The sequence below is a fragment of the Aphidius gifuensis genome, linkage group LG6 (genome assembly GCF_014905175.1).
Source record: "Aphidius gifuensis isolate YNYX2018 linkage group LG6, ASM1490517v1, whole genome shotgun sequence".
In the NCBI taxonomy this organism is placed as follows: Eukaryota; Metazoa; Arthropoda; class Insecta; order Hymenoptera; family Braconidae; genus Aphidius; species Aphidius gifuensis.
In genome coordinates this window covers 9,463,067-9,488,165 of record NC_057793.1, presented here as the reverse complement: position 1 = coordinate 9,488,165, position 25,099 = coordinate 9,463,067, and the positions used below count along the sequence as shown (strand labels likewise).

At 26.4% G+C, this 25,099-nt stretch overlaps 2 protein-coding genes across 3 annotated transcripts in view; one reads left to right on the top strand and one right to left on the bottom strand.

Annotated features, from left to right (window-relative positions):
• Positions 1 to 16,090, top strand: part of LOC122859392 (calmodulin-binding transcription activator 2-like) — a 47,515-nt gene extending 31,425 nt beyond the window's left edge. The window contains exons 5-16 of one of the 2 annotated variants that reach the window (XM_044162955.1): positions 5,841 to 6,029; positions 6,107 to 6,505; positions 6,621 to 7,454; positions 7,524 to 7,859; positions 7,936 to 8,183; positions 8,570 to 8,766; positions 9,163 to 9,270; positions 10,315 to 10,475; positions 10,538 to 10,998; positions 11,689 to 11,844; positions 11,982 to 12,006; positions 12,138 to 16,090. In XM_044162955.1, coding sequence (XP_044018890.1) covers positions 5,841 to 6,029; positions 6,107 to 6,505; positions 6,621 to 7,454; positions 7,524 to 7,859; positions 7,936 to 8,183; positions 8,570 to 8,766; positions 9,163 to 9,270; positions 10,315 to 10,475; positions 10,538 to 10,998; positions 11,689 to 11,844; positions 11,982 to 12,006; positions 12,138 to 12,233 — 3,210 coding nt within the window. In that variant the 3' untranslated portion in view covers positions 12,234 to 16,090. The remainder of the gene's footprint in view (positions 1 to 5,840; positions 6,030 to 6,106; positions 6,506 to 6,620; positions 7,455 to 7,523; positions 7,860 to 7,935; positions 8,184 to 8,569; positions 8,767 to 9,162; positions 9,271 to 10,314; positions 10,476 to 10,537; positions 10,999 to 11,688; positions 11,845 to 11,981; positions 12,007 to 12,137) is intronic. The other variant, XM_044162954.1, reaches the window with a different exon arrangement.
• Positions 16,091 to 17,477: 1,387 nt separating this feature from the next.
• On the bottom strand, positions 17,478 to 19,217 carry LOC122859391 (gustatory receptor for sugar taste 64e-like). The gene is made up of 4 exons (XM_044162953.1): positions 19,115 to 19,217; positions 17,896 to 18,061; positions 17,744 to 17,833; positions 17,478 to 17,586 (listed from the first exon to the last, which is right to left on the bottom strand). Exons 2-4 carry the CDS (start codon positions 18,058 to 18,060, stop codon positions 17,521 to 17,523), a joined length of 321 nt encoding a protein of 106 aa, XP_044018888.1. The 5' UTR covers position 18,061; positions 19,115 to 19,217; the 3' UTR covers positions 17,478 to 17,520.
• Positions 19,218 to 25,099: the final 5,882 nt, after the last annotated feature.

The window sequence follows — 25,099 nt, the reverse complement described above, 5'->3', positions numbered from 1 at the left end:
TTGAATAGTCAGCCAATCTGAATAATTTTTTGTTGAGTTAAAATTATAAATGAAAATTGATGATAATATTTTTAAAATAAAAACTATTTAATATAAAAATGTAATAATGAAAAAAAAAAATTCTGGACAGTCTTGAGGATAGTATTAAATCACTTGGGTTCAAAGTTCATCTAAAAACGTATAAACCACTTTGAGGGTACTTCTCGATCTCTTGTATTTTCACGCCTTTTCATCTTTATATTTTTCTTCGTTTTTTAACTTTTTTTATATTTTATCCTTATTTTTCTTTTTCTATATATACTTACTATAAGTTTTTTATTATTATTTTTATTTTTTATTTGTAACTTGCACGGTTGTTGGGATCTCTCTTGTGTGTGCATCATATGGACCCTTGAGGCAATGACTTTGTGGTAAATTGTGTCATCTAGACTCTTCGTAACAATTTTTTTCAAGTGCACTAACAGCATATGAAAGTGGCTAGACTCTGTGAAAAATAGAAAATATATTAACTATAAATATAAAGATAAAACACATAAATATTAAAAATTATAAAAAAATATATATATACAATATAAAAATTTATATTTATCATCTTATCTTTATTTCTATCATATTGAGTGAGATTATATATACACTTTTTTTTTATTTTTAACTCAGGTGATTTGGAAAAAAAAAAATATCAAAATTAATGTTCAGTAAAACTCGATTTATCAGTATCTCAACGACTTGCTCTCCATGTTTAAAAAAACGATAAAAATGTACAAAATTGCAAACGGAAAAAGAAGAAAAAAATAAATAAAATAAAAAAAAAAAAAAATAGTCAATGAAATGTGGATATTGGATGGATATACACAAGAGGGCGGAAAAGAAATGAAGAAAATTTTTTGGTGAGGGTGAATTGGACGAATGAAAATAAATAAAATAAAAAATTTGTTTTTTTTTTTTTTCATTTATTCTTTCACGTGATTCTTACAAAGAGATTGGGAAATTGCCGAATATGTTTTTTTTTCTTCTTTTTTATCCTGTTATGATTTTCAAGTGGTTTTGCAATTTTGTGCAAATTTTGGATATATAAGGTTGTATTCATTGCTGTCATACATTATCGATAAAATGTTGTTCTGTATGGTATTTTCTCTGGCGCCATATTTCCGATTGCAATTTCGACAAGTTTATCACTACTATCAAATGCAGATAAATCAGTTTAAAGAAATGAAAATTCTAGCTTATAAATAGATATAAATTAAAAATTTTTTTTTTAAATTTTTAAATCAATGTTAATAATTAAAGAATTTTTTTCATCTCGTTAAATTAAATCCTAATTTTTTTCTATTGATAAATATTAAAATTTAACACTTACTATTAAAGTTTAAGAAATATTTTTTGAAAAATATATAAATTTAACATTAAATTTTAAAAATGAACCTTTTTTTTTTGAACTATTTACCTAATTTTTTTATTTTATTTATTTATTTTATCAAATACGCCTCGTCAGTATAATATATATATTTTTTTTTCCGTATCGCATGTGAATACGTGCATGAAATTCTCGGTTTTACGTGGTAAAAAAGTATCTTCAAAACCAGCAAATACCAAAAAGGAAATTTTTTAAATAAAAAAGTACAAAAATTAAGTTAATGCAATGTGTGGTTGACTGAGAATATAAAAAAAAAAAATAAAATAGAATAAAATTTTTTTAAAAAATAAACAAATAAATAAAGAAAAGAATGAAAAAATAAAAAAAAAAAAATCAATAAAAACCTTTGTGGTCAAGTACTTGCATTTCTACACAGTGTATATATTTTTTATGTTTGATATATCGATATGATACACGCCGTTGCACTCAACATACTATATACAAACATATATATTTTCCAACACACATATAACACTGGATGGTTGAACACAGAGATTATCCGCGCCTCGTTACCTTTATGCATGTTATAATTTAACCCTGGGGTTAGCCTACTTGTGCACTTGCACTGAAAATGTATAATGTCCATGGTCAGATTATTATTTTATTTATTTATTTTATATATATATATATTTTTTTTTCGAACAAACCAAAAGTACCACAACGACAAAACATGTTGAACAATATATACATGAACTCAACTACAACCCTAATCCTTTGTATAAACTCAAATCCTCAACTAAAACAATCACGGATTTTATGCAAAATAACATTACCAATCGTTTTGAATGGTAAGAAGCCTTGAATGCCAAATAAATTAACTTGGATACATCACTTCCGGCTACTAAATATATTGCCTTAAATTTCAAATTATTTTACCACTCAAATACATTATCTAAATTTTTTTTTTTTTTTTAAATATATTATATATATTTTTTTTTATCCCTTAAAATTACATTATAAATTATCATTATTTTTATTATACTTGAGACAATATATTTTTTTATTATAAAAATTTTACTGCAAATAATAAATAAGGATAAAAATTTTTATTACTTTTATTTTTTTAAATGCTATAATATAAAATAATTTAAAGCTTTTATTAAAATTTGTATATGTAAAATGAATTAATTATTTTTGTGTTTTTAATATTTTTGAACATCTTAGATATATCCAATTAAGAGTAACTCTTGCATCTAACAAGCAAAGAGGAGGTTAATGACAGTCAAAATTAGTTTTCACCAACTGCGTTTATAAATATATATTATTTTTTGTGTTTGTATATATATACAAAAGAAATGAGTCAAAAAAGAGATAGTGTGAGGTTTGTGTATATATATAATTATATATATATGTTAGACACACATTGAGGTAATTTGCATAATACTTCAACATGCCCTACGAAACAAAATGAAAACACGAAGAGCATACTAAGTGTGTGAGTGAGTTAAGTCTATGGTAATAATGCAACCAAAAAGTCTTGGTTATAACTTAAACACATGAACATTTTTCAACTGACCTGATTTTATTATTTTTTATGGTATGTAATAACTTTGATGAGTTTTTATGTATATTTGTAGATTTATTATTATTATTATTATTATTTTTTTTATATATTAAAATTGTATTTTTGATAATTTTTTGGCTAGAAATAAATTTTATTAGAGTAGATGAAATAAAATTACATTTTTTTTATATCAAATGAAAAATATATATACATAAATTATATTTTGGCATACAAATTTTAAACCTATTTTCTATTTATTTTATATTTTTTTCATAAAAAATAAATACAAAAAAATATATACGAAATTTGTATAAACAAGTATAAATGTAGTTTGTATTTACTTTCAATAAATAATTTGGAATATTTGAATATATTTTGTCTAACATTCTGGCTAATAATTTTTCAACACAAAAAAAAATAAAAATCATGTTGCTTGTGTTGGTATAAAAAGCCATGAAATATTAAAAATTGAAATGAATCATTATAAAAATAATCCAAGCATAATGATTATGACTATTAAAAATTCATCAAAAATAATTATGACAACAAATAAATATTTCATCTAATTATTTATTTATTTTTTTAAATTTACTATTGTCATTCAACCTGAATAAATTTAAAATTAATATATTTAAAAATTCATTAATTAATCATCGTATTGTAATGACTCAATGTTATAATTATTTCAAATTTAATTTTACAGCCATTTAATTAACTATTAATATTTTAGTAATTTATTTTCAACATGTGGCTATTTTCTACCAGCTGCTTTATATTTTTTACATATATATTTTATTAAAACTGTTACTAAATATATCCCAATTATTATAATTAATATATTTTTTTAAATTTACTTTCAAATCAATGTTAATTTATTTAAAAATTAATTAGTTATTATGGCTTGATCTTTTTCAAAACTTAAACTACATTTACAATTTCCAATAACAATAATTTTTTTGTTAAATTATTTATTTTTAAACATTTGATAGTATATTATTTTAACAATATAATTTACTTTAAATTATTTTATTTTATTACATCAAATAAAAATAATACCTATTTATATGTTTTTTACATTTGTTAAATTTCATTGTGGTAAAATGCAAATGATCAATTAACCAGTTGTAAATCAGGTTACATCAGGATGTTATACCATGTAGTCATCAATCTACTGTTGATGTTTATTCCAGAATATAGACAATTTTATAAAGGCCAAAAACTCAACATACTCAACAATCTATCCAAATGTCTTGACTGCTTATACAGTCACATGAACACTGACATAAATTTGATTACACCGAGAAAGAGATGTTCTAATGTCACTTGAAAAGACAGTTTTTATTTCATTTTATTTTTGAATATCCTCACTGGACTTGGTGAATATATTATTTATACACTGGTCACGTTTGACTAAAGACAAAGACTCAAAAAAAAAAAAAAAGAAATCCTTTAAATTTATTTTTTTTTTCTCTTTCAATTTGAGTATTGAGTTGGCTAGAAAATATATAAAAAAAAAATAGACGAAAGAGACTTGAAGATTTTCTTGGATTCACTTAGGCTTGAGTTTATTTTTTTCGTTTTGATACGGGATGAAGTGGAAAAAAAAAAAAAACATTTTTTTTATCCTGACGAATTGAGCGCATCCGTCTGGCAGTGTAGCTCGATTTCCATCGGTTAAAATTTATTGGTAAGGTGCCGGAGAACGGCTTGGATAAGATGGGCTCATATGAAGAGGCCAAATTCGAGTTATATATGATATTGGTTTTAGCTTGTTGTCGTTTATCACGTTCAGCCCTTGGCTTACCTCAGTTAGACAACAAAAATATTCTAAATTTTCAGTAAATATATTTTTATATTATCCACTTGAATTTTAAATAATTCACATGAATTTTATATTTATATATTTTAATTTAATTTATTCTTCAAGCAAACAAAAAATAATGAAAAAGTTTGTTATAACTTTTGTTTTTAGTATAAATAAAATACTTGCTTTTTTTATTTATATAAATTTACATTCATCAGGTACATGTAATTTATCACTAGAAGAAAAAAAAAAAAAGATTTAAAATAAGTTTTTAAAAGTGTCTACTTGAAAAATCAGATGAATTTTTAGATGATGAAATGTTAAAAATACTTTCTAGAAAATCCGTTTTGTTATATATGCATATTAAAATGTTGAATTTCGTGATCTGTGATCATGAACGATGATATCATTCACACAAGTTGAGCTTCTTTACCATCGTATTAAAGTAACTTGTGTAAAATATGCGAATATTTTGCTTGATAATATCTTTCAACTTTTTGAAAAAAAAAAAATATATGAAATGATGCAAAATCTCAAGGGGTTTCTGACTTTCTGGTGTGAATTTTGAGTGAGTTGTTCGAATATTTCAAATGTGATTTGCTGAGATCTGCAAGTAGAAATAATAATAAAAATGAAAAAAAAAAGAAATTGTATGAGTGAAAAAGATGAAGATGAAAATGTAAGTGGAGAAAAGGCAGATGTCAGCATCGTGTTTTCCCATCTGAAGGGTGTGACTCAATCTTTCTCCACACAAAATCATGTACCTCTTTTTTTTTATTTTATATATTTTCTCTTCCAGCAAGTTACATGCCAAGCCGTCAATGAAATAAAATTATTGTAAATCAATATACGTCAACATATTGCAACTTGGATAAATTTTATCGTTTAAAATAAAAAAAGAAATAAATTTCATAATTACTTAATATTTTTTTTTAAAGATTATATCTTCTATAATAAAAAAGTTTTTTTTGTGCTTTTTTAAGTATAGAACAAATCTGAAATAATACAAAGTAATTATGAAGAAATACAAAAGAATAAATACACCAGAATAAACTGATTGTTTAAGTTTATTGATTGTTAATTTAAATTAAGCTTTTTATATATTTTTTTTGTTACAGGAAATTGCAGCAATACTAATTAGTTTTCAGAGACACGGAGAATGGCAATCAAGGGAAGTCAAGGTTCGTCCAAAAAGTGGCTCAATGTTACTTTATTCCAGAAAAAAAGTACGATATCGAAGAGATGGATATTGTTGGAAAAAAAGAAAAGATGGAAAAACAACTCGTGAGGATCATATGAAATTAAAAGTAATATCAATAAATTTTTAATATAATTTTTTATTACACTTTTATATTTATTTATTTGAAAAATTTAATGTATATAGGTTCAAGGTGTCGAATGTATATATGGTTGTTATGTACACTCAGCAATTCTTCCCACATTTCATCGTCGTTGTTATTGGTTACTCCAAAATCCTGATGTTGTACTCGTTCATTATTTAAACGTTCCATATCCAGATGGTGATGCTAAATTAGCAGCATTACCACCATGTCTTGCTTTACCACCAGATAAAAAAGAATGGACACGTGATGAGCTTGCATCACAATTAAGGCCAATGTTTCTTGGTGGTGATGATGACCCAAATAATCCACATTTAAATCAACAATCAAATCATCCTGTTGATATGATTGTATCACAATTATTGGATAGACAAAGAGCATCATCAACAGCCCTAACAACAACTGCTCCACTTGCACCCCGAAGATTAACACCAGACAATCAGGTAAAAGTAAATTAATTTTTTTATTTTATCACTAAATTAAAGTACATATAAATAAAAATAAAAAAACAAATTTTTAAATTTAAAAAATACTTTTATTTTCAATGAAATTAATAAGGTAACGTCAACGACTGAAGTCCAACAGCCGTCTTCAACGGGTCCATCTGCACCACGTGTTTATTCTCGACATTCCCATGTTACCCAAAATCAACAATCAGCTCCTTTAGTATTGAGTCTTCAACAAATTCAAGGAGGTGGAGGTCTTTTGATACTTAACAGTCAACCATATCATCAACAGCAACAACAACAGCAACAACAACAGCAGCAGCAACAACAACAACAGCAGCAACAACAGCAGCAACAGCAACAACAGCAACAACAACAACATCAACAACAACAACAGCAGCATCAGCAACAACAACAACAACAACATCATAATAATTCTCAACAACAAACACAAACAAATCAACAAGTTGAAATGCAAACAATAAATGAACAAACATTAATACAACAAACAAATAATTGTAAACAACAACAAATACGTCATGATATTGATACTAAAGAAGGAATAATAAGACAGTCATCAGATGTACAAACAATTCAAACAACTGGTAATAATACTGGTATAACTGATTTTGTTGAAACATTAGATTTTAGTCAAGAAGATATACAAAGAACTCTTATGGCAAATATGGTATCACCATCACCAGCATCATCACCGTCAGACAATCATATTATAAATCCAATGGATTTTATTGATCCTTCAGAGGATGTACTTGTTAATCTTGATGCATTTGATGTATTTGGTGATTTACCAGAATTACATGATTTTGAGACTGAACAAATTAAAATTGAAGATAGATCACATAATGAACAAAATTGTCATACTGGTGCTGCTGTACATATTGCTGAATATAGTCCAGAATGGAGTTATACTGAAGGTGGTGTAAAAGTATGTATTGATTATTTAAATATTATTATTTATTTTTTTATTTTTATTTATTTTTTTTTGTTTTGTTAGGTTTTAGTTGCTGGTCCATGGACAGGTGGTAGTGGATCACAATCATATTCAGTATTATTTGATGCTGAACCTGTTGAAGCTTGTTTAGTTCAACCTGGTGTATTACGTTGTCGTTGTCCAGCACATGCACCTGGTGTTGTATCACTTCAAGTTGCATGTGATGGTTTTGTTGTATCAGATAGTGTAGGATTTGAATATAGACGTATACCAACAATTGAATCAAGTCCAGAAAAAGCACTACTTGATCGTCTTGCTGATGTTGAATCAAGACTTCAAGGACCTGGTTTACCATCACCTGCAGCTCATCTTGAAGAACGTTTAGTTGCATATTGTCAGGTATAAATTAATTAAATTAATTATTTAAAAATTTATTGAAGAATATTTTGTTTATCAATTGATTTTATTAATTTAGGATGCAGTTGTTCGTCCTTGGCGAGCTGGTGCTGAGCCTTTACAATCTGGTGGTCCAACTCTTCTTCATCTTGCTGCTGGTCTTGGTTATTCACGTCTTGCATGTGCTCTACTTCATTGGCGAGCTGAAAATCCAAGTAGTGTTCTTGATGCCGAAGTTGATGCTCTTCGTCAAGACTCCGCTGGACTTACTCCTCTTGCTTGGGCTTGTGCTGCTGGACATGCTGATACTGCTCGAATTCTCTACCGGTAAGTAACAACTATAATTTTAATAAATTCCAACAAAAAAAAAAAACTTAAATTAATATTATATATTTTTTATTTAAAAGAAAGAAAAAATAATGAAAAAAAAAAACAAAACCTCTCCCTCCTTGTTTTTTTTATATCCTCATAAAAGATGAAGAGAAAAAAAAAATTTTTTTTATTTTTTTTATTCTTTAATTATACAGAAACACATGATAGATTATTAAAATGAAAAAAAATATATTTCTAGTTGAAATTAAAAAATAAACAAATAATATTATATTATTAAAAAAAAAAAAATTGAACGCAATAAAAAAAAAAAAAAAACAAAAGCAACGAAAGCACGAGCTTCTATTAGGTTTTTTTTTTTTTTGTTACAATTTATTGCCCAGGTGGAACGCAATGGCCCTACGTGTGCGAGATTGTGATAACAGAACAGCAACTGAATTGGCTGCAGCAAATGGTCACATGGAAATAACAGAGGAATTGAATCGGTTGGAAGCAAGAAGACAGGATGGACTATTTTTGAGGCCAGCAAGTCCAATACCAAGACGGCCATCACAAGACAGCGGTCTCGATTTGGCCTTGTGTTAGTTTCTCGTTTATTCATTCAATTATTTATTTCCCAAATTCCCAAAATATATATATCTTCTAGTTTTTATTAACCCACGTATATTCGAAAACCTTTTATGACCAAAACCTTCTCTTAAAAATTTAGTATAAAAAAAATGTTTATCCTTGAATTTTAACGAAAATTTGAGAATAACAAAAAAAAAAATAATTATTTTATTTTTATTAGTAAAAATAGATATTTTTTTTTTTCCTTTTTTTTGATCATTGATAGGTTGAATTAATTAAGCTCGATAATTATTGATAGTTAAAAGAGAAATTATTTATTTTTCTAGTTTATAAAATATACCTATATTTTTTTAGTAGTATGAAAAAAGGAAAAAAAAGTTTTGTTAAGGCTAATCGATAAATGCAGGTGGTTCACCGCTTCTGGACAACATGGAATTGTTGCAAGATGATGACTCATCCTTAGGCATTGGCCAACAAGAAATGGAGAGTACTCCAAGCTCTCAATCGTCTGTAGGTCCGTACCTTTCCTAAAAAAAAAAAAAAAAAAACTCCAATAAGAAAAACGAAAAAAATATCCTTTGCCTGTGCCTGTCTATCTGTCGTGTGTTTTTTTTTTTTTGTTCTTACTGTATGTGCTATCTCAACTATTTTACTATTGTTTATATTTATTTGATTTATTTTTTTGAATTTGTTTTTTTTGTTTTTTTTTTTCACGCTCTACAATAGCTGTCAAAGTAGCTCAAATTTTTTCACAACACAAAAGCAAAATGACAAATAAATTTGTCTTTATTTTACTTTTTTATTTGAGCAAAAAATAATAACAGTTTTAATTATTTAAATCAATGTTTATTAACGTATTGATATTATCAAATTTATGTATTTTTATCATTTTGTTTTTTTGTTATTAATTGTATAATAATATTGTTATATTAATTAAAATAATTCGTGCTTAACAGTGTTGATGTTGCTTGAGCTAACAAAAAAAAAAAAAAAATACATAAAAATAGTATAATTAAATTTGAGGATAATAAAAAGTTAAAATAAAAAATCAAGTTGATTTTAAACTTTTTTTGTAGAATGAAAAAGTTACTCAGGATACTCAAAATGTTACAGATATCTATTCTACAACTGCATAGCTGGCTTTGGCAAAACTACTTCAACCCCATTCCCACCCACCCTCACCCTCAAACCCTCATTAAAAACAAAAAAAAAAAAATCTATATATATCTCTAAAAATGCTGTTGTGTGTCTCGTGATTACCATAAAAAGAAAAAAAAAATTATTACAAATTGTGTGAGCAACTGGATATATAATTGTTTTCCCAGGACGATAGACAATGTGTTTCGGTGTATTATTATTATTATTTGTCAAATTTAATTTATTTCCATAAACTTGTTTGGTGTTTTTTAAATTTATAATTTATCTTCCTGTTGTTTCTAAATGTATTTAAATCACTGTAATTAATTTATATTTGATTTTCGAGTGTTTTTTTTTTAAAGCATGAAAAATGATATAAAAATATTTTGGCTAGGAATTTTTTTTATTTAATTTTTTATAGGGGAGGAAGATGCACGAGTACTGACCTTGGCCGATCAAATAATTGCTGCAACACCAGAGAGAATCAAGAGGGCCGAGGGTGATATATCCTCCCCCTCCCTGCCGCAATCACCACCACCACCGTCCTTGATACCACTCGAGGATACACTCATAGAACAAATGGTATTTATTAAAAATAATATATAAAAATTTAATTTAATTATTGTAAATTTTTAATTAAATAGCCACTAGATACCGGCGAATTGTTCGAATCTTATCGAGAGTGCAGCGGCGGGGCGGCATCAGTATCGGATGTGGACGCAGAAGCAAGTCCATCGAGTCCATCGAGCAGTTGTTTGACACCAGATTCCCCATCACCACCACCAACAACCGCCGATTTTTGCGAATTTCTACAGCTACAATTACAGCTGGATGGTGGCAATTGCCATAATAATTATTCTTATAATAATGAACGTACTATTTGTAAAAATGTTTGTAGTGGTATTATTGGTGATGGTAATGAAGCAGATTTAAGTAGATTAACATTATCTGATCGTGAACAAAGAGAACTTTATCAAGCAGCAAGAATGATACAAAAAGCTTATCGTAATTATAAAGGAAGACAGAGACAAGAAGAAGCTGAAAGACATGCAGCTGTACTTATTCAACAGTACTATAGACGACACAAACAATATGCTTATTACAGGTATATTTATTTTCATAAATTATTATTGTTATATAAATTTAAATTTAAATTAAAACAATATTAATTATAAATTCCCAATTGGTTAATATTATCAAAATTCATATCAATGGTAAAACATTTATCAAATTTACATAACACATTCATATAAATTAAAATGAATGATTTACTTTTTTTTTCTTTTGGCTTGTACGAATGATAATTTGTACACTAGAGAAAACTTCAAAGACTATTTTAAACTTGAGTCGTTGTTTCTATGGTATATAACAGAATAAGATGTCATTTATTTTTTTTTCTTTTGTTAATATATTTTTTTTTTTTTTTCGTATCTTTTTTCATTCAACTAGAAAATTAAAAGCCAGTATTATGAGCCAACTTTTAATTGGTAATGTAAATAATTCGGTGAACTTTGCTTCTCACTTTCAAAAATTTTATTATTATTTTTTCTTATTTTCACATGAAGTTTCATACCTTGACTATATATAGTTTAAGGAATACGAAATTAAGCTAAGCATTAAATTAATACGACTTGTGGTGCAGAGGGGATAGACACTTCAAGACTTTCTGATTTGAATTATGCATTGTATAAAGCTTATATTTTTCATGTCTATATATATTCAACCATTTTGAATTTTAATCATGGAAAAATATATTTTATAATATTAATATTTGACTGTTATTATTTTTTTTTAGACAAGCAACAAAAGCGGCACTTGTTATACAGAGTAACTATCGTAATTACCGAGCACGTCCAGGTTCAACTGGAACAAGGCAGCAATCTGTTCATCAGCAGGCAGCTCATCAAGCTGCCAGAAAAATTCAACAATTTATGCGACAATCTAAAATTAAGTGAGTTACTTGCAATGATATATTTATTTTTTTTTATGTTTTTCCCAAATTTTTAAAGCTACTTGTATGTTTGTTTATTTTTTTTTCTTGAGAGATGTAATTTTATTTATAAACTTGTATTTTGCCTTATTATGCAGCTTGTCGTGGGACGATTCACGACCGGTAAGTAGAAAATAAAAATATGTCAAAGCTATTATTTTATTGATGAAAAGTTTTATTGATATTATTGTAAACAACATATCAATATATTTGTTTATTTGTTTTTATATGTTTATTGTTTTTTTTTTTTTTAGACTGCAGAACGCCAGGGCCGTCGCAAACGTGAACGTGAGGCAGCAAGCTCACAATTCACGGGCGGTTGTTGTCCTCCAAAGCTCGCTCTTATCTAGCCCAGGTGCCAGCCCAGAGGCCAACTGATTGTCAAGCATGTCACAAATCAAAGTAAAAATACAACACACTAAATATTAACAGTGTGATAAAATAAAAAAAATACAAAAAAGTATAACACCAATATGTTAAAGAAAAACTTGTCTCTCTGAATTCCAAATTTTTGGCCGTCCGTCACGTACCTTCGATATTTTTTCTTCAACTTCGAAATATATATAAAAAAAAATCAAAAAAATGTCGAATGAAAAACTGGGTCAACTGCAAAATAATCAGATCCAGACCGGAATCTAAAAATGCTGAACTTTTTGAAGTTACATTTTCTCTATTTCTTTTGTTTTTTTTTCTTTTTTTTTTTGTACTTTTATTTTTCTACCAAGTAAATTGCAAATAGAACAACGAAGTTTCTTATTCAAAACTTAAAAATTTATCCTAAAAGATTCTGAAAAATTTTATTTTTTATGGTCACTAAGGAAGATAAAGTTTTTTTTTTTTCGACTGTTTCCTTTGTTCTTTTTTAAAATGCAAAACTTGGATTAATTGTTGATGAGATTAGATAAATTTTTGATGTTTCTCTGCTGAAATTAATGAAACATTGTTTTATTTTCCTTAATTTAATGAGTCTATTGTGTTTATGATTTTTAAAAATAAATTTAAACTATTTATTTTATTAATTTATTTGTTTTTAAATCAATAAAAGACATAGAGAATACTTGTGAAAAATAAAACTAGCTCACGTTAAGCTAAAGAAATAAATTAAAAATTAAACAATATTTAAAAAAAGTTTGATAATTAATAATATACATAATGTGATAAATCCATGGTGATCCAAGAAAGTATTTCCGAAGCTCCGTGAATGTAAAATACAAAATGAAAATAACGATACAAATGTTGAACAATCGTAAAATGGTGCATAATAATTAAATAGATAAATTCAAAAATGTTTTAATTCCAATAATATTTTTTAATTAATAAAACATAAAAACTTTTTTTTTATTAATTTATTATTATATATATTTTTTTTCTCTACAATAAATTACTACTAATCATTATTTTATTTTTAAATATAAAAAATAGCGTAAACTTTGAGCTTTGAACTTTTAAATGATTCTCAGTCACGCCACTGCATTTTTTTTTTTTCCATTTGTATCAAATTTTAGATTGTTTATCATTTAAAATATTAAACAAATAATTACATGATAATTGAGAAAGTTTTATGAATGATTAAATACCAATAGTTATAATATTTAAAAAAAAAATAACATATTTAAATTAAGAAACAGAAAAAAATAAAATTGATTATAGTTATTAAGTTTTCACGCTCAATTCACAATTTTAAAAACAATAATATTTTGTGAAATTTATTAATACCTTCATAATTTTGTCATTTATTTGTAGATTACAGTTGAAATGCTAGTCAACTTGTAGAATAAAAAAATTTTAATATTAAAAAATATATAGGCCAGATAATACTGAGGAAAAATAAAACAAATTCAAATTACTCGAATTTTAAATTTGCATAAAAGAAAAAAAATATTGTGAACGAGTAATTAATAATGAATATTATAAATATCATACATAAATTATTATACACATGAGTCAATTTCAATGAGCATATTTCATGCTATTAAAATTAAATGAGGGATTATTAGATTTAAATAACAAAAATCAATTTCGATTTCGATGAGGAAAAATTCGGTAGAAAAAAAAGTCGTACAGTAAAAAAAATAATATAATCTTTCAATTGTTATTAAATAAAAATTAATTCATTATCCTTGATTAATTAAATGATACTTAATATAAAAAAAATTGAGAAAGGAAGAAAAAAACGGAATGAAAAGTAAGATAAATTATTATTATATACAAACTATTATGATATCTAATATTTTTGCTTATTACATATTTAAAAAAAAAATATATATATTATTAAAGTTTAGGATATTATCGATATTGATAATGAATTTTTCTCATTCGAGGTAATAAATTATTAGCCTATATAATGTGCCCTTTCGCACGAAAAAAAAAACTATAAATAAAATACAAAATATTTAAATAAAAAAATGAATTTAATCAAGTACGAATTATATTGAATTTTACATAAAAGACAATTCATACTTTTTTTTTTTTTTTTCTGATAGATTATTATTAATAAGTGAATTAATTAATAAATTTTTGATTAATTTGAATAAACATAAAGATATTAGAATACTTGGAAACAGTATTTTTAACTTATTTGAGACTTATAATTGAAAAATAAAATTTAAATATAATTATGATAAAATGAAAATCTTAGTGCAGTATTTTTAAATCTCCAGATTGATATTAATTAATTTGGATTAATAGTTTTCTTGCTATTTTCAATCGTACTACAAAAAAAAAAAAAAACTTAATTAATTCACTGATAATGCAAGTTTCTATATTTAAGAATTTAAATCGTATTTTGCTGATACATTAGTTTCCAAAAATATTGAAATTAAAAAAATTGAATTAGATGCTTCAAAAAGAATTTTTGTCAGTCAAATTAAATTATTCTTGGATTAAATTATTTTACATTTAAAATTCAAGTATATTTGTGTTTAAAAAGAATAATTTATTTTTCAATTTTCGAAATTCAGTTTCTAATTAATTTAAAATATATTAAGTATTTAAATAAATTTAAAAAATATACTTGAATTTTAGATGAATCTAAAATAATTAAATTCAAAAAATTATAAAATGAATGATTACTAGAAATGAATAAAACAACAAGAAAAATTGCAAAAAAAAAAAAAACAAAATATAAATTAAATAAATAAAAATTTTTAAATTTTACATAAGAAAGCCAAGAGTCAAAGAGGACTAGATGATAGGTGCCGCATGGCCTAATTGCTGCCACTTTAATTAAATTTTAAATGATTAATCATAACTTTATTACTACTGCGATTTAATGAAAATAATAATAATAGTAATAATTAAAAAAAAAAAAAAATTACAGAGAGATTCAAATGATAAAATATAAAAAAATTTTAAAAAATATAAAATATTAATACAATTGAATAAACAATGATTAAAAAATGTCATGTCACTTTACAATTAATTTTTAGAATGCAACATGACAATTATTCATAGAAATTAGAAAAGAAAAAATACATACATAAAATATTTCTCTTTCAAATCAATATTTAAATTACACTAGACGTGAAAATAAAAATAAAAATAAAAAACAATATTTAATTTCAATTATTCAGTCTATAGAAATAATTCACGGGTTTTGAAATTTTCAAATGTCGAAATCGTCAGTCGAGACGAGCTTTGTTGTTATCAATTGTTCTCAAGCTCGTCAATAAAAATTTAGAAAATTATTTTATAGAAAATGTAAAAGATAAAAAAAAAAAAGAACAATATCTTCTGTTGATTATTATTATAATTATTGTTCATTTTCTTAAAAATTATATATGCATTTGTTTATAATTATTATTTATTATTTAAAAGTTATAATATGTAATATTTCTTTAGCGAAAAAAAAAACAAAAAAAACGTCCATTTATCAATTTTCTCAAAAGATAAAAAAATAAAAAACATACAAATAATATTAATTATTGATAATTAAAAAGATAATAATTTATGAATAGTTTAAAAAGTTTCGAGGATTATTTCGACATATTTCATGACTCAGCGTTGTTTTTTTTTTTGTGCATTGAAATTTTTTGATAACCTTGGATTAATTAAAAATAAATTTGGATTCAAATGGACTTAAAAATATTATTAACAAAAAGATAATAATATTAACAATAAATTTGAAAAAATAAGTTTTACAGTTACGAAGGCATTATCGTAAATTTCGATGGAACATTAAAAAAAAAAAAACGCATTTGCTACTTTAGAGTAATGACTAAGAAAAAAAGCCCCATCTCTTGTAATATTTTTATTATCGCAAATAAAAAATAAATAAATAATACTATATAAAGAAAAGGAAAAAAAAAAAAAAGGACAAGAAAATCTTCATAAATATGAAGAAGAAAAAAAATTTGAAAATAATTACACCACTACTTATGAATTATTATTATTATTTATTGACTAATGTTCAACTAATATTGTAAATAACGAAAATATTTTATCTATATTTCCGATCCGGGGAAGAAGAACGGAAGGTCGGCTGATTACCTCTAATGGCCGTCCAAATTAAATAAATAAATAAATAATGAAAAATAGAAAAAAAAGATAAATACCAAAAAATAAAAACAAAATTGATGATTTTATTAAATAAAATCAATTTCCGTCTTCTTCTCCATTGTTACACAATTTTATCATTGCATTTAATAAATTATATATTTATTGATTCACTTACTTTTTGACTTGACCCTTGAGCCTTGATATTATCCTTCATCAACTACTATTGATCTTCAACTTTTTTTTTGAATTTTTAATTTTCATTTTTATATTTATTACTGCTTATTTTGATAATAATTAATAAATTGATAATATATCAAAGGGTTTTCCAAGAAAGAAATCACTAAACTGTATTCTTTTTGAATTTTGAAAATTGAAAAAATCTTTTGAAATTTTGTTTATTTACTTGAAATATAGCTTCAATTTTTTTGCAGTTTTGTAATCATGCATCTATAATATTTGAGTGTATAAATTATTATTTTATGTTCAATTATTATATTATTATATTCAATTGTTTATCTCAAATAATTATATAAATAAACTAATGAATAACTATTGTATATACATATTGTATACTAAAATACAGTTGGCAATATTCTGAGTGGAAATATGTATTTATTTTTTCAATATTGTCAAAATTAATATATTGACTTTATTTATTTCACAAAATTTTAGACCCGGGTTTTTCAAGTTTCGATTGTGATAGCCATTTCTTTTTTTTTTTTTTTATAAAATGCCTGTGTTGACTAGCATGGTTTTTCAAAGAAGTATCATGCCATAGCACTTTGGTCACTTTTTATCACTAGAAACTTACTAAAAAATGTATTTATTTGAGAATATATTTCAAAAATACTCTTAAAATACCTTAAAAATATCCCGATACATAATTGATATTTCGAATTTGCCGTACATGTGGGTAGTAAATTAATTTCATAAATTGAATCTCAAAAGTGAAATTTTTAACACACAAGCATGCAGAGAGTATAGTCTATAGTCTAACGATATATGGTATATACATATACTCCCTAACTTCTAAAATCTAAATTATTGATAAATTAAACTATAAATTTCTAATTTAAACATACGAAATAAATCATTTTTCTTTCCCCATTTTATAATTGTTCCATTGGTTCTTTACTATTTTCACTTGTTAGGCTGGTCATTTAATTGCACCAGGATGAGTTCGTATGTAGCAATAGTACCAACAGTCTAGAAATAGGAGACTACATTGTAACAAGTATAAATATTACTCAAATATTACGGCACCATCTGTTATAACGATGGTGCAGAAATCAATGACCAATGTAGTGGTAAATAAAAGTTCTTGATATTGATAATTTAAATTGAAAAGAATTTGAAAACTTACAGCCAGAATAAAATTACGAGTTATTGAGAAAAAATTCATTCCTGTGAAGACAATGTCATCATATGTTAATTGATATTGAAGTCTTTTTGCCTGAAAATATTAAATACAAGTTTAATTACATAATACAACATAACATAATATGATATATGTACCTCATCAGTAAATTTTGACGATTGACACAAGTAAATATCTGGTAAAGCCTCTTTACTTTCAATGTTGATTCTTGATGCTGAAAGTGCAATTGCAATTATTTTACCAATGATGTAACAATATGACACAAAAGTATAAATTTTGTCATATTGTCCAGTTCTATGCATTCTGAAATAAATGAACTTCATTATTATTACTTAAAGTCGACATCAATATCTGAGTATATTGAGTATATCCTGAGTGGAAAAATTTTCAGGATGCCCTATTTGATCTCAAACCCTGATCAGAAACGGATCGGGATTCCTTATTCAGGGAACTTGACTCATTCCTGACCCAAACCTGCTCAGGACACCTTACGATTTCCTTAAGTCAGGTAACCTTATCCAATCCTGTTCAGGAAAAGAACAGGAAACCTTGACGTATCCTGAATAAGGTTTCCTGAACAGATTCTGACCAGGATACTATCAGGAAAAATTTATCAAATAAATTAATTTTTTTTATTCAGTTTTCCTGTTCAGGAAAGGAACAGTAAACTCAGAACGTATCCTGAATAAGGTTTCCTGAACAGATTCTGACCAGAATATTATCAGGAAAATATTTTTTGGATTTAATTTTAATTTTAATTCTAAAACAAATACAAGGGACAATTTAACAATTATTGTTATATTTTTATTTTACGTCAAATTTACGTCGCAAATTCTATTCAAGTTTTTTAGCTGATGTAATTTATGAAAGCAAAAATTACATCCGATCATTGATATACAAACAATGCTCGAGCGCGTGTTAAATAATTGTAGTTGTAATTTAAACGATCCGAGTTCATCAACCTGCTAGTGGTTAGGTAATTTAAGTTATGTTAGGTATATAAAATCTTATCATTCAACCTGTTTCATCATTTACATTGCTATAGTAAATTAGTTAGCCGATTTACAAAACATCAAATAATAAAAATTACTTTTTTTTTAGAATTACTTGATCCGTTTCAGATCAGGAATCCTGTTCCATTCCTGATCAGGTATCCTGGCTCTAACCCTACAATCTGGCCAGTTTTCCTGATCCGGTTCTGATCAGAATCCTAAACAGAGCGTTACATTCTGATCCGTTCCTGAACAGGATTCCTGATCCAGTTCTGATTTGAAATCAGGTTCGCTGATCCGGTTCTGATAAGGGCCTTAACTAAATTTCCACTCGGGTTATTTTTTCATTTAAATTAATGTTTACGCAATCTCCCTAAACAATCCAATCAAGGTGAAGCACACATTTGCAGTATACGATAAAAATATTAAAGCAGAGATATTGTTATTTGTTTGTTTGACGAGATCACTTAGAATCGCATAGTTGCTTCTTATCCGATTCCAAGGAATGGCTTGGTATTTTCGTCTAGATAAATATTTGACCCTCTTGTTCAACCATACATATCTCTCAGTGAGTCCAGTTGTTACCTACAAACCAAAAAAAATAGAAATAGTCGATTATCGATAATTTTTTATCAATATGATTCAATGTGATTTTCAGACAGACCAGTATAACAAATAGATCTGTAAAACTCCAGATGACTGTAGCTAAGTAGTTGATAAACAATAGAAACATAGTCATGATGAATGCAGAATTAGCTTGAAAAAAATAAAATGAATATATTTATATAAACGAATCAATACTAGAGGAATAAAATTGATCTTTTTTTTTTTTTGTTTGAATACATACAGTTGGTAAAGCTAAATTTTTCTGCATCAATATTATAAGTTGATACAAATAATTTATATAATCCACTGATATAGTCCGAAAAACTATTATTGATTGATTCATTGATGACATACAAACAATGCTCAGAGACCGCAAATAGAGTATAAATAATTGAAATTTTTTTAATTTTCGATCGAATTTCCAGACCTTTTACATCAAAACTGTAATATATAATTTATAAACTTAGTTATGTTATTTTCAGCTGTAAAAATATTTTATAATAACCTGTCCAATTCATTCTCCATTTTTTCCCATTTTCGTAAAAGATTTATCCATTTTGGAGATAATCGAAGAAAAAGTATGAGACTTATTATAACCTTTCCGAAAAATACAATGCCTGTGACTAATCCTATAATATTTATCATAAATTTAAAATAATTTTCATTGAACATTTCAAGTGTACTTAAATAAAAAATCTTACCTATAATACTTGAGTTTTCAATTACTAGAGTTTTTATTATTGTAATAATATATGTAATAAAAATGATAAGAAAAGCCACAATAATGGATACAGTCCAGTATGTACGAAATGATTTAATCTTAAATTCCATAATATTTGGGGATTGTTTCATTACTCCACTTATTGGAAGAATTCCAAAGTATTGAGCAATTTTGATTGTTGGTCCTATAGCTATATAAAAACTTTCCTGATTACTCTAAAAAAAGATCAAATCCCGTGTAGGAGACTACAACACGGCCATGCAACGGCCGATGCATGGCGAAATTCTGCCATTAATGGGCTGCCATTAATGGGCCACTCATACGCCGGGCCTGGCGCGTTACACCATTCTAATATTGGCTGCCATTATTGGCCTTATTAACATTTGCACAAGATTGGCCCATTAAAAATTTGCCAAGATTGGCCCATTAAAATTTGCCAAGATTAACCATTAAAAATTGCCAAGATTGCCCATTAACATTTCAAGATTGGCCCATTACTTATGAAATCAATTATTTTTATAAATAAAAATAAAAATAGATTTTTTTTCAATTGATATATATAGATTATCGAGTCCAACTGTTTTTTTATAATAAATTGTTTTTCCTGCCTCTCGCCGGGCGCGAACTCTGACCGAAAAAAACCTAAACCTACACTCAAACCTATGCTTTAACTAACTGAGCCACGAGCGCGATATATATATTTTCGGAAGTTTTTGTTCTCTTGTAGTAATTAAGTTCACTCGTAGACTTGGTAGACTTTTGAAGATGATTATTCAAATACAAATATATTTTTATTCATTCAATTTAATGCTCCATTGTTGATTTTTTTTCTATTGTCTTGTTTTTGTAAAAATTAGCTGATAGTTGGTAGCCAATAAATGGCCAGCCATGAATTTGCCATGAATTGCCGATTGGTAGCCATTAATGGCCAGCCATGAATTTGCCATGAATTGGCCGATGAACGGTAGCCATTAATGGCCAGCTATGAATTTGCCATGAACAATATTGAACGGTAGCCATTAAATGGCCAGCCATGAATTTTTGCTGGTCGAATTGGCCGATAAACGGTAGCCATTAAATGCCAGCCATGAATTTGTTATGAATTGCCGATGAACAGTAGCTTATTAATGGCCAGCCATGAATTTGCCATGAATTGCCGATGAATCAGAGCTTCATGGCCAGCCATGAATTTGCCATGAATTGCCGATGAACGGTAGCCATTAAATGGCCAGCCGTATGAATTTGCTATGAATTGGCCGATAAACGGTAGCCATTAAATGGCCAGCCATTAATTTACCATGACCGATGGCAGCCATTAATGGCCAGCCATGAATTTGCCATGAATTGGCCGATGAACGGTAGCCATTAATGGCCAGCCATGAATTTGCTATGAATTGTGCCGATGAACGGCAGCCAAATGGCTGTAGCCATGAATTTGCCATGAATTGCCGATAAACAATAGCTAAATGGCCAGCCATGAATTTGTTATGAATTGGCCGATGAACGGTAGCCATTTGCCAGTCATGAATTTGTTATGAATTGGCTGATGAATTGCAGCCATTAAATGGCCAGCTTTCCCAATTTAATTTACAATAGAATTGGCCGAAAAACAGTAGCCATTTAAATTTCCAGCCATTTGCTATGAATTCCGATGAATTTGCAGCCATTAAATTGCCAGCCATAACATTTGAATTGGCCGATGAATGGCAATACCATTGAATGGCCAGCCAATTAATGGCCAGACGTTGGCCAAGACAAGACTGCCAATCTTGGCAACACAATAATGGACCGATCGTTTGCCAAGTATATCCCATTAATGGCCCTTGCTTGGCTACCAATCATGGGCTGCCGTTTATCGGCCAGTGTATGGCCGTGTTTCCATGCTTGGCGATTCCTACACGGGATGTTGATTATTAAAAATTTTAAAATAATGTTATTCAATAAAAAGCTTTGAAGTTTTATTCAGATAGATCAAGCATTGACTATTTAAACGTTCTAATTACTATATTATTGAGTAATAATCAACTTACCATCATTTTGATAAATTATAAAATTTTTTATTCAAATATGAACGATAAAAATTCTACAATATTGTAGAATTGCAACTGAGATTTGCACTGACTTTCTACTAAGTGTGTTTTTTTGAAAACTCATAGGTTGTTACAGTGTTACCGTGGAAACGTGAGTATTTATGTAGCCAGAGAATGTTACATGAAATCATGTTTTCAATATTACTTTTTGTTGTTAAATATTTTAAAAAACATAAAAATCAATGAAATTGTTCTAATGCCAACACTCATCAACTACAGAATAGATAATAATTTGAATAAATTACAAATGACCTTGTGAATGTGAAAAAATTATGATCAGTATCAAAGCACGCTATAGATACGTGAACCAGTCAATAATACTCTCCATTTTGAATTTTATGTTGTTTATTATTTTTACATTAACCTTATGACCATCGGTGGTAAAATTGATGGTAATATTGGTAAAAGTTCAAAGTTTTAAATTAATACATTCTCTATTTTATTTATAAATAAAAACAATTTCCGTTTTTTTCTTTATTGTTAAACAGTTAACTATTAATAAAAGTTTATCATGGTATCTAATAAATTACAAGACCAACTATTTCTTGTATACTTAAATTGTAATTCAATAAAAATAATAATAATTACATCGTTTTTAATTTTTATTAGGATTGTCATGTTTGCAGTTCGATAGTTGCAATTATCTTGAAAATAATAATAATAGTAATACTTAAAAAAAAATCCAAAGAGATTCGAATGATAAAATATAAAAAAACTTAAAAAATTACAAAATATTAATTCAATTGAATAAACAACGATTATGAAATGTCATGTCCGTTTACAATTATTTTTTAGAACGCAACATGACAATTAGTAAAGAAAAAATGAATACATAAAATATTTCTCTTTCAAATCAATATTTAAATTACTCTACGACGAGCTTCGTTTTTAGTGTTCCGTAGGACACTTATGTTTTCACTTTTCGTGTGACTTTTTGTTATTTCGCGATAAAAATAAAAGTTATGAATCGAATTGGCTTCTATGAAGCCCATTAAGTTCCATTTTTTTTCCCAAAAGCAATCATCAAATAATATTTTCAATTTTCGGCCCTTATCAGTTGTGATAGTGCCATTTTCTACAGGCCCATTTCAAATATTGACGGATCGGATCCGGCAATGATTCAATCGACGACGCTTCATCTGTAGACTCTACGATATTTTTTTGAAGTTTTTCGGTCGTTTATTTTTTTTTTTATTAAACAAAATGAAGTGTCAGAATTTGTTTTTGCAAGATATTTTTTGAACCGCCGAACCGAATTAGTTGATGTTAAATGAAATTTATGTTTTTTTTTCTTCCCAAAAGCAATTATCATATTTATTTTCAATTTTTGGGCCTTATTAGATTTAATATTTCCATTTTTGATGTGGCCCAATTTCAAATATTGACGGATCGGATCCGGCAATGATTCAATCGACGACGCTTTATCTGTAGACTCTCCGATATTTTTTTGAAATTTTTTGGTCGTTTATTTTTTTTTTTCATTAAACAACAGAAATAAACAACATTAGAAAATAAAACAAAACAAAAAAAAAAGTCATTTATTTTACAACAAAATGAAAAAACAAATCAAACAACAAAAAAAAAAAATAAAAAATCCTACGGAACACTTAGGGTGCACCTTGGGGGACTTGACTATATTTTTTATCTATTGTTTTCAAGCTCGTCAATAAAAATTTAGATAATGTAAAAGATAAAAAAAAAAAAAAAAACAATATCTTCTGTTACTTATTATTATAATTATTGTTCATTTTCTCAATTTATATAATAATATGTATTATTTCTTTAGGGAAATAAAAGGTCCATTTATCAATTTTCTCAAAAGAAAAGAAAATAAAAACATACAAATAATATTAATTATTGATGATTAAAAAGACAATAATTTATGAATAGTTTAAAAAGTTTCGAGGATTATTTCGACATATTTCATGACTCAGCGTTGTTTTTTTTTTGTGCATTGAAATTTTTTGATAACCTTGGATTAATTCAAAATAAATTTGAATTCAAATGGACTTAAAAATATTATTAACAAAAAGATAATAATATTAACAATAAATTTGAAAAAATAAGTTTTACTGTTACGAAAGCATTATCGTAAATTTCGATGGAACATCAAAAAAAAAAAAAACGCATTTGCTACTTTAGAGTAATGACTAAGAAAAGAAGCCCCATCTCTTGTAATATTTTTGTTACATAAATATGCATATCTGGTAATACGTGGTTATCTGAGTTCAATAATTTTTCTTTCCATAAAATTCTTATAAAATCTAAAGTATTTTTTTTATTTATTTAGAATATTGGGAATAATTATTTAGCTAAATCTAAATCTAATATAATCCTAGGATAGAGGAATAGAAAAGGAAAAGATAGGATATAAAATTAAATTCTTCTAGGCAGTAATGTAATATGTATTTAGTTTATCTTTAATTTAAGTATGCAAAAGACGATTTAGTCGGAGCTATATGTACAAGTGAATGGTCAAAATTAGATTAATTTCTTAACAACTAATTTCTATGCATCTCCAAATACCGTTGATTTATCATCAGATATCTACTAAAAGTAAGAAATTCAATAGCATATTACAACAAAAGACATAAGTCTGTTCCTTACACCTCCTTTCACGGTCTGCAACATCATTTTTACACCGTTTCATTATTACCCACTTGCAATAAAAAAATTATTATTTTGCACGCAAGTAAAATATACATTTTCAAGAATATATTACAAAAATACTCTTAAAATATCTTGGAAATATCCCGTTATATAATATATGTTTTGAATTTGCCGTAGAATTGGGTAGTAAATTAATTTCATAATTTTTCTTTTCGTTGAAATCAAAATCCTAAAGGTGAAATTTTTACACACAAGAACATAGGAAAGTATAGCCGTCTACCTGTATAATATACACTCTCTAAATTCTAAAATCTAAATTATT